Below are 13946 nucleotides of genomic sequence, written 5' to 3'. Positions count from 1 at the left end.
GTGACATGGGTAGAGAGGAACTGTTGCAGTCTAACCCTCAGGTCTGAAACTCCCCACCATGTGCCCCACTCAAGGTACACACACCAGCCACCTGTTCCAGGGGTGCTGTGTCTATGATGCCCCTGTATTCCTAACTCAATAGAGGCAGTTCATGCTCCTTTTATTATCTCAAAACTGCCTCTGCCCCATCTGCTGCACCGTACAAGCCCTGGCAATGGCCTTCAGTTCTTCTCCTTCATGCATCAGTGTTGTTGCCAGAAAACTGAGCTGCCCAGCTTCATCCCTCGTTATGGGGCTATTGAGGAAGGAAGCTAGAGGAGCAGAGAATCCTCAACAGGGAGGGGTTCTGCACCATGAGAGCAATGATCAAACACAACAGATAGCCCGCATATGGATGTCATCTGTATTTATTTGTAGCCTATATACACACACATTTTTTATAGCTACAGAGGAGTTTCTGTATGAAAGCTAAATAGAATACCTGCATGCTAACTTCAGCATTATACATGCTAGTGGGCGAGCATAGAGATATATGAATATGTAGTACCCATGTAGCAGAAGTATAAAACATTGTGGCTGACATTTTTAAACCTCCCAAAACAATTTGGGTACAAACAAGGGAGCAAGCAGTGCCCACTGTACAGGTGGTATCTCGCACATGAAGTCCTGTCCTCTCCCAATGGAGGCAATACCACCCATTCCTTTTGCACAGGCTGCCAAAGAACCTTCAGAGGGAGTCTAGTTCACCTCAGTGCAAATTGGGGACCTGGACATGAAAGGTTTTGCAGCCTATGGCTTATCCCAGGATGAATGATGAGGATCTAGAAATTAGGTGCCGGGGGAACAAAAAACATGCTGCATAGGAAGTGGACAAGGCAAAGGTCCCATCTACCTGGTCTCCCCACCCTATGAGATTTGCTTTTGAAAACACAGATTTCAGAGCCAGCTAAGACCAGGACACCAAATCCCTTAGGGATCTTACAAAACTCTCAGCCCTACTCTACAGGCTATACTCAAGGGCCCAAGCCTGCAGCTTACAATAGCGATATGGCCACATTCAGACTGTTACAGTAGAATCCTGCTGTAGTTTGTTTTTTTTAGTTTTGGATCAAGGAGATCTTAGGTTCATTGAAATCTATGGCGGAATTCCCATTGACTGAAATGGGACCTGAATTTCCCCTCCAGAGCATGTCCTCCCTACTCACTGCTGTAGTGAAGCTGTGCGGTTGTGTTGGTGTCCACGCAGGTGTTGCCATGGTCAACACAGGCGATGTCAGAAGAAGGTTGGATGCTCAGACAAGAGAGTGCGAAAAAAAGCTTCGACCAGCTTTATAAAGAAAGCGTGGGATAAATAAGTGTGAGTCTGAAATATTTAACGACCTGTAACGATACTATTTTCCATAGCTAAAGTTGTCTGTTAGTGTGTCCTTAGCTGGTCCCACGGTGACCTGCACTTGTGAACCCATTTGGTCAGATGTAATTCTGTGTCTTCAGTGTTAAGAATACTATAATGGGTACTGTTCATGTACGTGTTATCGGAGCTCATGTGCTTTTTTTCTACATGCCGTTTAGTGTACTATGGATGTAATTTTTCTTTTTGTAGGTTTTTAGTATGTTTGTAACAGGACAAAATTGTGTCATTAAACTGAACTTGTACCTTCCATCGATAAACCAATCAAACCCATTATCCTCAGACTCTTCCTGGTTTCTTTCATACTGGTGATAAATATAAGGTGGCTGCTAGATTTAAAGAGTCTTTGTTTAAATTTACCTAGCACAGCTACCCTACTGTGCTCCTCTCCAATCCTCAACCCTGCTAGTTCAGAGTTTAATTACACTGCAAGGCTCTGCCACTCCCTGAAGTATCTTCATCCCTTAGCACCTTGGCCAACTCCCATTGAAATAAATGGAAGTCTTTAGTTCATTTCAATGGGAACTGAACGGGTCCCTTGCAACAGTGGCGCTCAACCTTTTGGACTACTATACCCCTTTTCAGGAGTCTGATTTGTCCAAGTGTCACCTCACTTAAACTACTTCCTTACAAAAGTCAGATATAAAAATACAAAAGAGTGTCCACACTATTACTGACAAATTGCTGACTTCCTCATTTTTACCATTATAAAAAAAAAATCGATTGGAATATAAAGATTGTACTTGCATTTCATTGTATAGTCTATAGAGCAGTATAAACAAGTCATTGTCGGCATGAAATTTTAGTTTGTGCCGACTTCACTAGTGCTTTTTCTGTAGCCTGTTGTAAAACTAGGCAAATGAGTTGAGGTACCCCCTGGAAGACCTCTGCGTACCCTCATTGCTACTGGGAGAAAGACTAGCCCCAGGCCACACAGCAAATCAGTAGCAGAGAAAGAATGAGAACCCAAGAGCTCCAGTATCTTAGGGCTTGTCTATGCTTGAAACACTATAGCAGGTAAACACTCATTACAGCGATAGGAGGGGTTCGCCCATCACTGTCGTTAATCCGCCTCCCCAAGATGTGGTAGCTAGGTTGATGCAAAAATTCTTCTGTCGACCTAGTGCTGTCTACACCAGAGCTTAGGTCAGCTTAACTACATTGCTCAGGCAGGGTTGGACTGTCACTCCCCTGAGCAATGTAGCTGAGCCAACTTAACTTCCGAGTGTAGACCTGGCCTTAGTCTGCTAGATCACACTACCTTTCCAACGTCTGACACACACAAGCCCCGTCCCTAATAGTCTAGCAGAGTGACCAAAAATGAGCGTTGGCTCAGTGTGGAGACTGGGCTAACCTGTTCATGCCTTTCAGGGCTTCCTCCCAGACAGGGCTAGAGGCACCATGGTGGGGTGGCCTGGTGGTAGCTTGCACTGTGGTTGCATCTGCTCCCTAGACAAAGATCGATTCAGTCTGTGGGGCTGATGGACTAGCGCCAGCAGGACATTCACAAAAAGGAAGTGTTGGGCAATTTGAAACAAAATGAAAGGCACCAGGATCAATAGCAGCCTGGAAAGCTGTGGGGTTACCATGCAAAGAACCCACCACTGCCCTACATCAGCTTTACACTAAGGTAACTTAATGGAGTTACAGCAGCAAACTGGTGTAAGAGTGGGGAACTAGGCCGAGCTCCCAAAGTCACTAACCTACTACACCACAAGAAAAGGGATAACAGGAAGTGTGGGGTGGGGAGGGACATTTGTGTGCTAGTAATATGAGGGACTGCTGAGTGGGAAGTTATTTTTCCCTAAAGGACCCCTTTAGTATCGTGCTACGGTCATCCTTTTATTCATTTCTAGAGCTAACATACAGGGCTCTCCCCAACGCTCTCCTGCAAATAACCCCGGCCACCACTCAGCCTCCCACAAGTTATGCACAGACCCCAAATCTCCAGCCAGAGATTGTAGAGGGCCAGGCTCGGGCCCTCTATAATCATACCCCAAAACTAAACAGGTTCCCCTTCCTTTGTGAGCCGCATTGAGCTCTCCTTAATGAGATCTCCCCAGTGGCTAGGATAGGATCAACTTGCAGACACATTGTCCCCTCCCAGGTCAACCCTGCAGATGTGGAGTGCTGTGGGTATAAGCGCAGGTTAAAGAGTGAAGAGCAGGAAAAGGAGCACAGGGGGATACTAGGCTGCCACGTTACTGAGGCCTAGTAGCTCGAGTGGGGCCTAAATGCCTAGCTGACTATCCTCCTTGCAGGCAAAAGCTTGGTGTACTTGAGTGCAAGTGAGGGAGAATGTAGGAGGCCTGAGACTTGCATCCCCTCGGTGCAGAAGCAGTGCCGGGGTTTAACCTTTCTTGGGCCCACATAGCACCACTGGCAAGCGACCGCTTTGCTCTCCCTGCCATGCATTGCGCAAGGGCTGGGAGGGTCAATGCTGCTATGACACTACTTGTGTCAGCAGCTCATGGGGCCCTGTTGCCCTAGGCATAGTCTGCCTAAGAGGCCTTTGAATGCATTCCAGCAGTAAAGTTACCTCAGCAGCCATGGCGGCAGTTGAGAGCCTGTAAAACAGAGAGGGCAAAGACTTCTCCTCTGCAGCCTCAGTGCAGAACCGGTCTCCCGCCAGGCTGGTGGTGCGACAGTTCCTCGTCCCTGTGCCTGCGTGGAGAGATTAGGCCACATGCTGCTCAGCTCAGAGCGGCTAGAGCGACTTCCAAGTTCCACGCTTAATAGCCGCAAACAGCTCAGTGAGCCCCCCAAAATCCAAGTCCAATGAATTATGAATACTTCAGAGTTTGGTGCAGAAACAGTCTGCTAGGTAGCCTGCCTCCATCAGTGAGCCTCAGCTCCCTGCCTGGGTCCTAGCACCTCCCTTCATCACAGATTCAAGAAAAAGCTATTTTGAAAAAGGGAATGGGAAGAAACTACACAGAGAGGAGAACAATGGGAATACAAGAGGGAAACATTTGTAAATGGAATGAGATTTAAAACAAACAAACTGAGAAATAAGACAGAAAAAGATTTGGGCCAGAGAGACCTTTCCCTGACTGTAAAATGGGGAGAATATCATTTGTTATTGTTTTATTACAATAGCACCCAGAGGCCCCAGTGTGCCAGGCCCTGTGCAAACATTCAGGAAGAAATGGCCCTAAAGAGTCTGTGTAGCCCCTCCTTTAGAAAGCACTTGGATGAAAAGTACAACAGAGGCATTATTATTATTACTGGAACAGCAAGCAACAGTCTTCTTGAAAGTACTTGTGGGAGTTTGGAGTGGAGCCCTCCACTCCCAACAGAGAAGCACTCACTGCTGAGTCTTCAGAATAGGGCCCAATGGCTGGCAGCTCTGCCTCATCAGCAGGGGGTTTGCACATCCCCTAGTCCTGTTCAGCAATGCCTGTTTAGTTTGGGTGAATTTTCATGAACGTGTGCCATACTCCAGGCCTACCCCTGACTTCCACAGTTAGTGGTTACAATCAACTGGCTATTTTTTGCCAAAGAACATCATATACAGGAAATTTCTTGGGGTTCTCTGTATGAAGGTGGCTCTTTATTTAATGGCCTATTCCAAAGAGTGTGGGGGGTGGGGGAAAGGATGGCCTAGTGGGCAGAGTGCTAGCCTAGGACTTTGGACCTGGGTTCAGGGCCCTGCTCCACTACAAACTTCCTTGGGCAAGTCATTGAGTGTCTCTGTGGCTCGGTAGATAGACAACTATTCCTAATCTGTCGTCACTGGAAATGGGCCCCCCATCATTGCTCAGAGAGTTCACCTAGCTGGAAGAACGGGCATGGGTTTGTAGTGAGATGTGACCAATATTGTGGACTGCCTGCACATTTCTCATTCCCACCATACTTTGTGGTTAGCCCACTGAGGCTATGTCTATACCACAAAGAAAAACCCGCAGTACCGAGGCTCAGAGCCAGGGTCAGCTGGCTTGGGCTGGGGCTGGAGGGCTATGGAGAACAGTGTGGGCATTCCCATGTGGGCTGGATTGCGGGCACAGAGACTCTCCTTTCTCATCAGGCATCAGAACCTGGGCTCCAGCCCAAGCAGGAACACGTACATGGCTATTTTTAGTTCCACAGCCTGAGACAACTGACCCAGGTGCTGAAATGCAGTGCCAGGGGGTTTTCTTTGCAGTCTAGACTTACCTGGAGACCTTTCAATTAGAACCCAGTGTCTTCTCCACTCTAATGAGGAAGGACAATGCCAAGAGGATGGATTCTGCTGCCATAAGTGAATGGAAATAAGGCTTTTTTTAAAAAAAAAAAACAGTGAGTAATTAACCATTAGAACAATTTACTAAGGGTCATGGTGGATTCTCCATCCCAGGCCATTTAAAAAAGCAAGATTGGATGGTTTATTCTAAAACACCTGCTCTAGGAATTATTTGGGGGAAGTTCTGTAGCCTCTGTCATACAGGAGACCAGACTTGATGATCATGATGGTCCCTTCTGGCCTTAGAATCCATAAATTTCATTTATTTCTACCTTGGCTTCTGTTTCCTTCTTCTGTCCTTTTATTTCTGTATTTTTCCAGTTCTCTCTCTTCTCCACTATCATTTTCCTCTAACGTCTTTATTCTGCCACCCATCACTGTAGTACCTGAGCTTCTGCCATGCCCCCCCTCCCTTTTGTCTTTTCACCATCTCCCTTCTACCATTGCTTCTATCCTTTTCCTTCCAGCAGTACAAAAGGACAGACCAACGAACCAGTAACATCTGGTCCCTCCATTGGGACCACTGGCAATGCACTCAATTACTACTAGTAAAGTGCTGAGCCCTGCACAAAACAAAGACAGATGCTGCCCAAAGGAGGTTACAATCTAAGGCCTCAACTCAGGAAAGCTTCCTGTTCAGGGAGCATGGAACTGAACTGGGGTTTAAGAAGTGCTGTCAGACTGATTCCAAGGCATGGCTATTGCATTCAGCCTTCTAGGCCTGATTCTGAGCCCTCATACACTGCTGAAAATTAGGAGTCGCTCTGAAAACACTGGAATTACACCAGCATCAAACCAGCACCTGGGAGGTCACAACCAGACCACCCAGTGTCTTAAAACACTACAGCCAAGATTTTAAAAACTAAGTGTCCAAAGTTAGGCTCTGAAGTCCACATTGAGTTGCCTAAATGAGATGTCCAATTTTCAACAATGCTATTGACTACTGGGGGTTGGGGGAAGGATGCTAGGAGCTCTGCTGAAAGTCAGGCCACATGGTTAGCTTCCCACATATGAACTTGGAGCCTAAAATCTTAGGCTTAGGCTAGCATGCTGGCAAAAATCATTTAATAGTTTAGCAAGGATAGACACTAATTGGACCATTCTTTTAGACTAATATTTAAGTATGGAAATGAGTACTTGGCACACTGCAGAATGGAAGGAACCGACCAAAGCTCCTGATGTGAGCTTCTCATTATATGCCTGCAACAGGGGTCTTGGGGCAAACATCTTCCAACCATCAATGAAGTGCCAGGAGTTGCAAGCCACCCATTATATTACAGTAGCACCTGGAGGTATCAACAGAAGTTGTCAGCCCGTTGTGTTAGATGCTGCACAGATAAAGTGAGAGACTGTCTCTGCCCCAAAGAGCTTGCAAGTCAAAAAGAGAAACAGAGGCTCAGACAGGTGAAGTGATTTGGCCAAGGTCATCCAGCAAGTCAGTGGCAGAGCAAGGAATAGAACCCAGGTGTCTTAACTCCCAGTCTACCTCTTAGCCATTGGATCACATATTTGCCAGAGGTGGGATTTTTAAATGCTCTTAAGTCAGTTCAGAGCACGAGTCCTGCTGAGTTGAGGGACTTTTGAAAATCTCACCTTTTAGAGGAGGAAAAGAAGTTGTGAACTCTAAGTTAGATTTCTTCCAGGCTGATTCAAGTCACCACCTAGAACCACAATGGGGCAGAGCCTCAGCTGGCGTAAATCATCATAGATCCAGCAATAGAGTGGTGACACTTTACAACCTGCTGAGAATCTGTGCCTGTGCCCTATGTTTTTTTTCATGGAAGGGACTTGCTCTGTATTCAGACTGCAGGGACATCCGTCCCCCCCACCTCCCTTGCAGTCAGCCCAGTATAAGTGGGTGCCAACATGGGATGAACACATTATGTTAAGTTGAAATAGTGTCTGTTCAGGATACTTGTTGATTCCCTCCCCCCACTTTTCTTTTCTCCAGTGTCTTTCACCCTCCCTATCAGCTGGTCCATTTTTTAAAGCCATATCCCCCAAAAGAAGGGTGGGCTCATCATTGGCACATCTCTTGTGGCTGGGCATGGTGTAGCAGCTCTTTCCTTTCTAGCGCCTCTAGTTCTGCAGCAGTTTGCCCAGCTCTCCACCAGGTCACAGGTTAGTCCCATTCTTTCCAAAGGGACAAAGTCCAACAAACAAGAGTCCTTATGTCAGATCTTCAGCACTCAACTCTGGGCCCCTGGGTCCCTACACCCCTTTGTCCAGGGTGTTCAGTCCTCCACCTCCCCATCTCAGAGGCCTCATGCCACCTTCCCCAGTGGCTAGTGGGGAACCCAGTCCTCCCACCATACTGGGTTCTAGTCCAAGGACCCTATAACCAAGCACTGAAGGTCTGCTCCACAAGACTCCTTGCGGTTTCCTCCCTGGATTTCTTCCCACCATTCACTTTTTCAGGCCTTCTCTGTAGCCCCTTTCCAGGCTTCTCTAGTGAAGAATGCCTCCCAAGGCTTCTCCCCAGTTCCTGCCCTAGGCCACGCTCCCAATCCATCACAACCCTCATGTCAGGGCAAGCAGGCCTACTGCCTGGGCCACTGTGAGTCCAGCCCCTACCACACTCCAAGGTCACACTCCTGCTGTTGGCTGAGCTACTTCTTCCCCATCACCTCATAGCCCCACACAAGCCATCTACCCTAGAGGGTACACCAACCCCGGCTATCTCTTAGACCACCTTCCTGTTCCTCTACCCCCAACTGAGCTCTTCCTTTGCCTCCTGCTCCTTCCTTTATGAAGACCTACCTCCTTCCCAGCTGGGTTTGATCACCAATTATGCCTAGCACCCTGGACCAGGTGCCATCCTGCTTACCTGGGCTCAGGCTCCTGCTAACCCCTGGCTAACCAGGGTGGGGTTTGTACACCCCATCATATTCCCCTTCACTGGATTTTTTTCTCCTTCCCTCCCACAAGCTCAATAAAGCCAGAGTCAATCCTTTAAACCTAGGATGCTCCAAGCGGTTTGACACCAGCTGGGTTCCCCCAACCTCAAGCCTGGCATGATGATGTATCTGCTAACCCTGAGCTCACAAACAGGTACAGCTGGGCAGCTAGAATGAGGTGGATCCAAACTTCTGCCCAAACCATTCATCCAGCTCTCAGATTTGCCTGGCCTCCCTGTCCCATTAAAGTTATTATCATTAAGGTGACTTTATTTTTTTAGCTGTAAGGGCTCTCAGCCACTCTGTAGTGAAAGGCAGCTGTAATATGACTAAGGCAGGCTCCAGAGACAAGATAAATATATCACGCCATGCTCAAACACTCAGAAATTCATCTCCCACCCGGAGCAGCTTTCACTTCCAGAACTCAAAAACTTTTGACTCCCTCCTGCCCCGAAGGAGAACATGAATGGAAAAGTCCAGTTTAATGAATGGCTAAGACAAAGCCAAGTTCAGCTCTACACCTGTGCTCAGATCCTCAGCCCCCACAGCTGTCCCAGTGCAAATTCCTCACACCAGTCTGCCATTGCGCCAGGACAGTTATCCAGCAAGCAACGTGCCACTGCCCATCCAGTCCTGCACCCTGGCGCGTCATTGCGAATCAGAGCTGGTCCAGGCAAATCTAGCCCTCTCTGCAGTGTCCTTTATTTGGGAACACGGCAAAGACCAAGAATCATTTTGCAAATTTCTTCTCCCTCCACCCCAGAAGGTGAATAGAAGATCATTTGAAACAGCTAACATGCCAACCAATAGAAATGCATGCAGAATCAATATTTCATTATTAATGTAATATGGATAGATAAATCCTGCAACCTCAAAGGAACTCTATCCCCTTTTCTTCATCTTCTCCTTTATTGTATTGAACCAGGCCCCCATTGTGTTAGGCGCTATACAAACACAGAACACAAAGCCCCAGCCCCAAAGAGCATACTTGCCTGATCTCAAGCCCCCATCTTTAGTGGCATCGTGCAGTGTTTTGGATGCTGATTAAGTTCTACTACACTTTATGAGCCAGGGCCCAGATCCTCAAAGATATTTAGGTGCCTAACTCCCATTGATTTCAGATGCCAATCTGGCGTAAGCTGAGACAACTCAATCAATTTCATTGAAGCTGCACTTGACTTACCCTAGCTGAGGATCTGGCTCTGTTTTCCCCTCAAAGAGCTTTGCTAGAAAGAAAGAAAGAAAGAAAGAAAGAAAGAAAGAAAGAAAGAAAGAAAGAAAGAAAGAAAGAAAGAAAGAAAGAAAGAAAGAAAGAAAGACTGTCCCAGCAATGATACTAACCACGAGTCCATTCCCATTCCCTGTCTTCTCTTCATCTGCGCTGGGTGATATGGTTTATCTGAACAGTACTTACTGTAAACTCTGTCAGCCCAGACCAAGATTAATTCTCTGCAGTTTGGCAGCAAAGAGATTAAATAACAAGGGGGGGAAATACACATCTGAAATTGAAAAATTCTTCAGGGCTAATTTACAATCAGGTTCCTCTTCTCCTCCCACATTTTCAAATGCTAACACAGGAGAGGGGAGGAAAGATAGGGAAGGAAAGGGTGTGGGGAGACTCTTTTGGTTGTACCCCCACCCAGTGAAATGGGAAAGCAGGGCAATGACCAGAACTTACACAGCACCAGGCTGCTGGTTTCACAAGAGAGATGAAGTGTGGAAAATTCCACTTCTCCCCTATGCACAGCCGTGTCAATGGTCCCACAGGGGCCCTGGAGTCTCTCAGTATAATACAATCACCAGCTTGGAGCTCTCAGCTCGCCTTGAAGGATTGGAGTCCCCACCACCAATTGAAAGAAATATTCAGATTGCACCGTCTGGTTAGTAATAAATCCATCAGGCCCACTTGCCCCCAGTAAAGGAATTTATAAAGCACTAAGGAACATATGGTCCATCTAATGGCTCGATTGGCCGGCTGTCCTGGCCTTCTCATTTTGAATAGACAATGTTCTGTGCAGCCTGGGAGTTCAGTGTTACTCTCACTCGCACTGGTGTAAATCTGGACTAGCTCTGCTGCCGTCATTGGAGTTACTCCAGATCTGGATGGATAAAATGCCAAGCAGAATTCAGCCCCCTGTCCATATCCGTGAACGGTTCCGTTGGGCCTTCACAGAGGCCGGTTGGAGGGATACAGAGAAGGGAGATTCCCGGCTTTATTTAGGGTACAGATTGGGCCAAAACACAATGCCATCAGGAATCCTGATAACGTTGCCACCTCTGAGAGACAGAAAAAAAAAAAGCCACTGCCTCCCCCGCCCACCAGCCTGATCCTCCTCTTGCCCTCCCAGGCACCCCCCCAACAACCAGCCTGACCCTCCTCTTCCCCTCGCAGGCACCCCCCCAACAACCAGCCTGACCCTCCTCTTCCCCTCCCAGGCACCCCCCCAACAACCAGCCTGACCCTCCTCTTCCCCTCGCAGGCACCCCCCCAACCTTCCCCTCCTCTTCCCCTCCCAGGCACCCCGCCAACAACCAGCCTGACCCTCCTCTTCCCCTCCCAGGCACCCCGCCAACAACCAGCCTGACCCTCCTCTTCCCCTCCCAGGCACCCCCCCAACAACCAGCCTGAGCCTCCTCTTCCCCTCGCAGGCACCCCCCCCAACCTTCCCCTCCTCTTCCCCTCCCAGGCACCCCGCCAACAACCAGCCTGACCCTCCTCTTCCCCACCCAGGCACCCCCCCAACAACCAGCCTGACTCTCCTCTTCCCTTCCCAGGCACCCCCCCCAACAACCAGCCTGACCCTCCTCTTCCCCTCGCAGGCACCCCGCCAACAACCAGCCTGATCCTCCTCTTCCCTTCCCAGGCACCAACCCCGCAACCAGCCTGACCCTCCTCTTCCCCTCCCAGGCACCCCCCCCCAACAACCAGCCTGACCCTCCTCTTCCCCTCGCAGGCACCCCCCCAACAACCTGACCCTCCTCTTCCCCTCCCAGGCACCCCCGCAACAACCAGCCTGATCCTCCTCTTCCCTTCCCAGGCACCCCGCCAACAACCAGCCTGACCCTCCTCTTCCCCTCCCAGGCACCCCGCCAACAACCAGCCTGACCCTCCTCTTCCCCTCGCAGGCACCCCCCCAACCTTCCCCTCCTCTTCCCCTGCCAGGCACCCCGCCAACAACCTGACCCTCCTCTTCCCCTCGCAGGCACCCCCCCAACAACCTTACCCTCCTCTTCCCTTCCCAGGCACCAACCCCGCAACCAGCCTGACCCTCCTCTTCCCTTCCCAGGCACCAACCCCGCAACCAGCCTGACCCTCCTCTTCCCTTCCCAGGCACCCCCCCAACAACCAGCCTGACCCTCCTCTTCCCCTCCCAGGCACCCCCCCAACAACCAGCCTGACCCTCCTCTTACCCTCCCAGGCACCCCCCCAACAACCAGCCTGACCCTCCTCTTCCCCTCGCAGGCGCCCCGCCAACAACCTTCCCCTCCTCTTCCCCTCCCAGGCACCCCCCCAACAACCAGCCTGACCCTCCTCTTCCCTTCCCAGGCACCCCCCCCAACCTTCCCCTCCTCTTCCCCTCCCAGGCACCCCGCCAACAACCAGCCTGACCCTCCTCTTCCCCTCGCAGACACCCCCCCAACCTTACCCTCCTCTTCCCCTCGCAGGCACCCCCCCAACAACCTGACCCTCCTCTTCCCCTCCCAGGCACCCCCCCCAACAACCAGCCTGACCCTCCTCTTCCCCTCTCAGGCGCCCCGCCAACAACCAGCCTGATCCTCCTCTTCCCCTCGCAGGCACCCCCCCAACCTTACCCTCCTCTTCCCCTCGCAGGCACCCCCCCAACAACCTGACCCTCCTCTTCCCCTCCCAGGCACCCCCCCCAACAACCAGCCTGACCCTCCTCTTCCCCTCGCAGGCACCCCCCCAACCTTACCCTCCTCTTCCCCTTGCAGGCACCCCCTCACAATGAGCTGGGGAGTCAGGCTGCTGAATCCCTTCACCATCCCCTCCCCCACCCCGGTCCCCACTATGTACTCCTCCCTGCTGGTGAGCCACGGGTCCATCTTACTTTCCAGCGCCATGAGGAACAGGAGCCTCAGCCCCCGTATTGGCATGCTGAGGGCCCGGCACATCGAGCAGCACCCGGATGCCATGCCAGCAGCTCTCCCAGGTGCCATGGGACCTGCGCTCTGTAATGGAAGCAGCCCCTGGCACCCCTGTACATGCACACGGAAGTTGTTGCCAGTTGCAGCTTGCCAGGGTATTTTCACTAGTGCCAAGTGAAGAAAACCCCAGCACACTGCAACCGGCAACAGAACTAAAACCAGCCAGGTTGGTTTAAAATCACCCAGGTGGCAATCTTAGGCCCAATCCTGGTTGGTGGCCCCTGAGATTGGGGGCCCCGTGCAAGCGAACAAAGTGCACACTGGTTCATCCAGGCTGGATCCAGAATCAGGATTCCTGACTCTGCCACTGACTAACTGCAGGACCTCAGGCAAGTCATTTATGGCCACATTTTCCAGAGCAGCCACTGCCTTTGGGTATTTTCATGGATGGCTGCCGAAGTTGGACTTCAGAAAATGTTGGTCCCAAGGGGCTGTATTGTGTTCTGTCTAGCAGGAGGCTACCAAAGGCCCTGGATCTGAACATGCCCAGGCTTTGGGAAGTCCAGAACCAGATCCAAATTTTGCAGCTATTATAATGGACCAAACCAAAACTCTGAGGAAATTCTAGATCTAAACTGTGCAGCCCAGGACCATCTCTACCTAAGAGCCCACCTAGTGTCTGGGAGCTGGGATGAGACACCTTGAACCAGCTCTTGCCAAGCACGGGGTTAGCTACAGGATGGACACGGACCATATGTTGGAGCAGTGCCACTCTAGCGGTCCCCCGGTTGCAGGATCAACCTTGCGAGCAGAAGAGAAGTTGAGCTGGTTGGTGCTTTTCTGCTCCCCCCTGGAGGCAGATCTTCAGGACAGAAGATTTAGCCCTTACACTGGGAGGGACGGGAATTACTGACAATATTTAAGGGGGCAATGAACTAGCAAGATGCATCCTCTGGTTTTTCAGGAGCCCCCTGGTGGCAGTGGTGGTGGCAGCAGCAACAAGGTGACAGAGACTCCACTGCCAACCTGAAACACTGCTGTCCATGAAGAGCAGCTTGCACTGAACCATAACAGTGCCCAAGGGAACTGCATCTGTCTCATTCAAAGTGATTATTCAGTATATGTATATTAGAATGTGGGAGAACCTCAGGGAATTCCTGTAACCAGACCAACAATGTTATACGCATGCATCAGCATTCCCCTGACTGTGCTGTGACTGGGAAAAACTAGCTTCCATTTCCTGATATGACCATTAGCAGAATGAGATCATCTGACTGTCATGAGACCTTCTATAGTTCCTGAGAATTAA

The 13946-nt window shown here is 50.1% G+C and overlaps 1 protein-coding gene across 4 annotated transcripts in view; it reads left to right on the top strand.

Annotated features, from left to right (window-relative positions):
• The window catches only part of CYGB (cytoglobin), a 49373-nt gene extending 35698 nt beyond the window's left edge, over nucleotides 1–13675 (top strand). For 2 of the 4 annotated variants that reach the window (XM_073310504.1, XM_073310503.1), the window contains exon 4: nucleotides 1247–1687. In XM_073310504.1, the coding sequence (XP_073166605.1) occupies nucleotides 1247–1351 (105 nt within the window). In that variant the 3' untranslated portion in view covers nucleotides 1352–1687. Of the gene's footprint in view, nucleotides 1–1246; nucleotides 1688–13601 lie in introns of those variants that run through there. The other 2 variants (XM_073310506.1, XM_073310505.1) reach the window with 2 other exon arrangements.
• Nucleotides 13676–13946: the final 271 nt, after the last annotated feature.

The sequence above is a fragment of the Lepidochelys kempii genome, chromosome 14 (assembly GCF_965140265.1).
Source record: "Lepidochelys kempii isolate rLepKem1 chromosome 14, rLepKem1.hap2, whole genome shotgun sequence".
Taxonomy (NCBI): domain Eukaryota; kingdom Metazoa; phylum Chordata; order Testudines; family Cheloniidae; genus Lepidochelys; species Lepidochelys kempii.
This window is presented reverse-complemented; position numbering and strand designations above follow the sequence as displayed.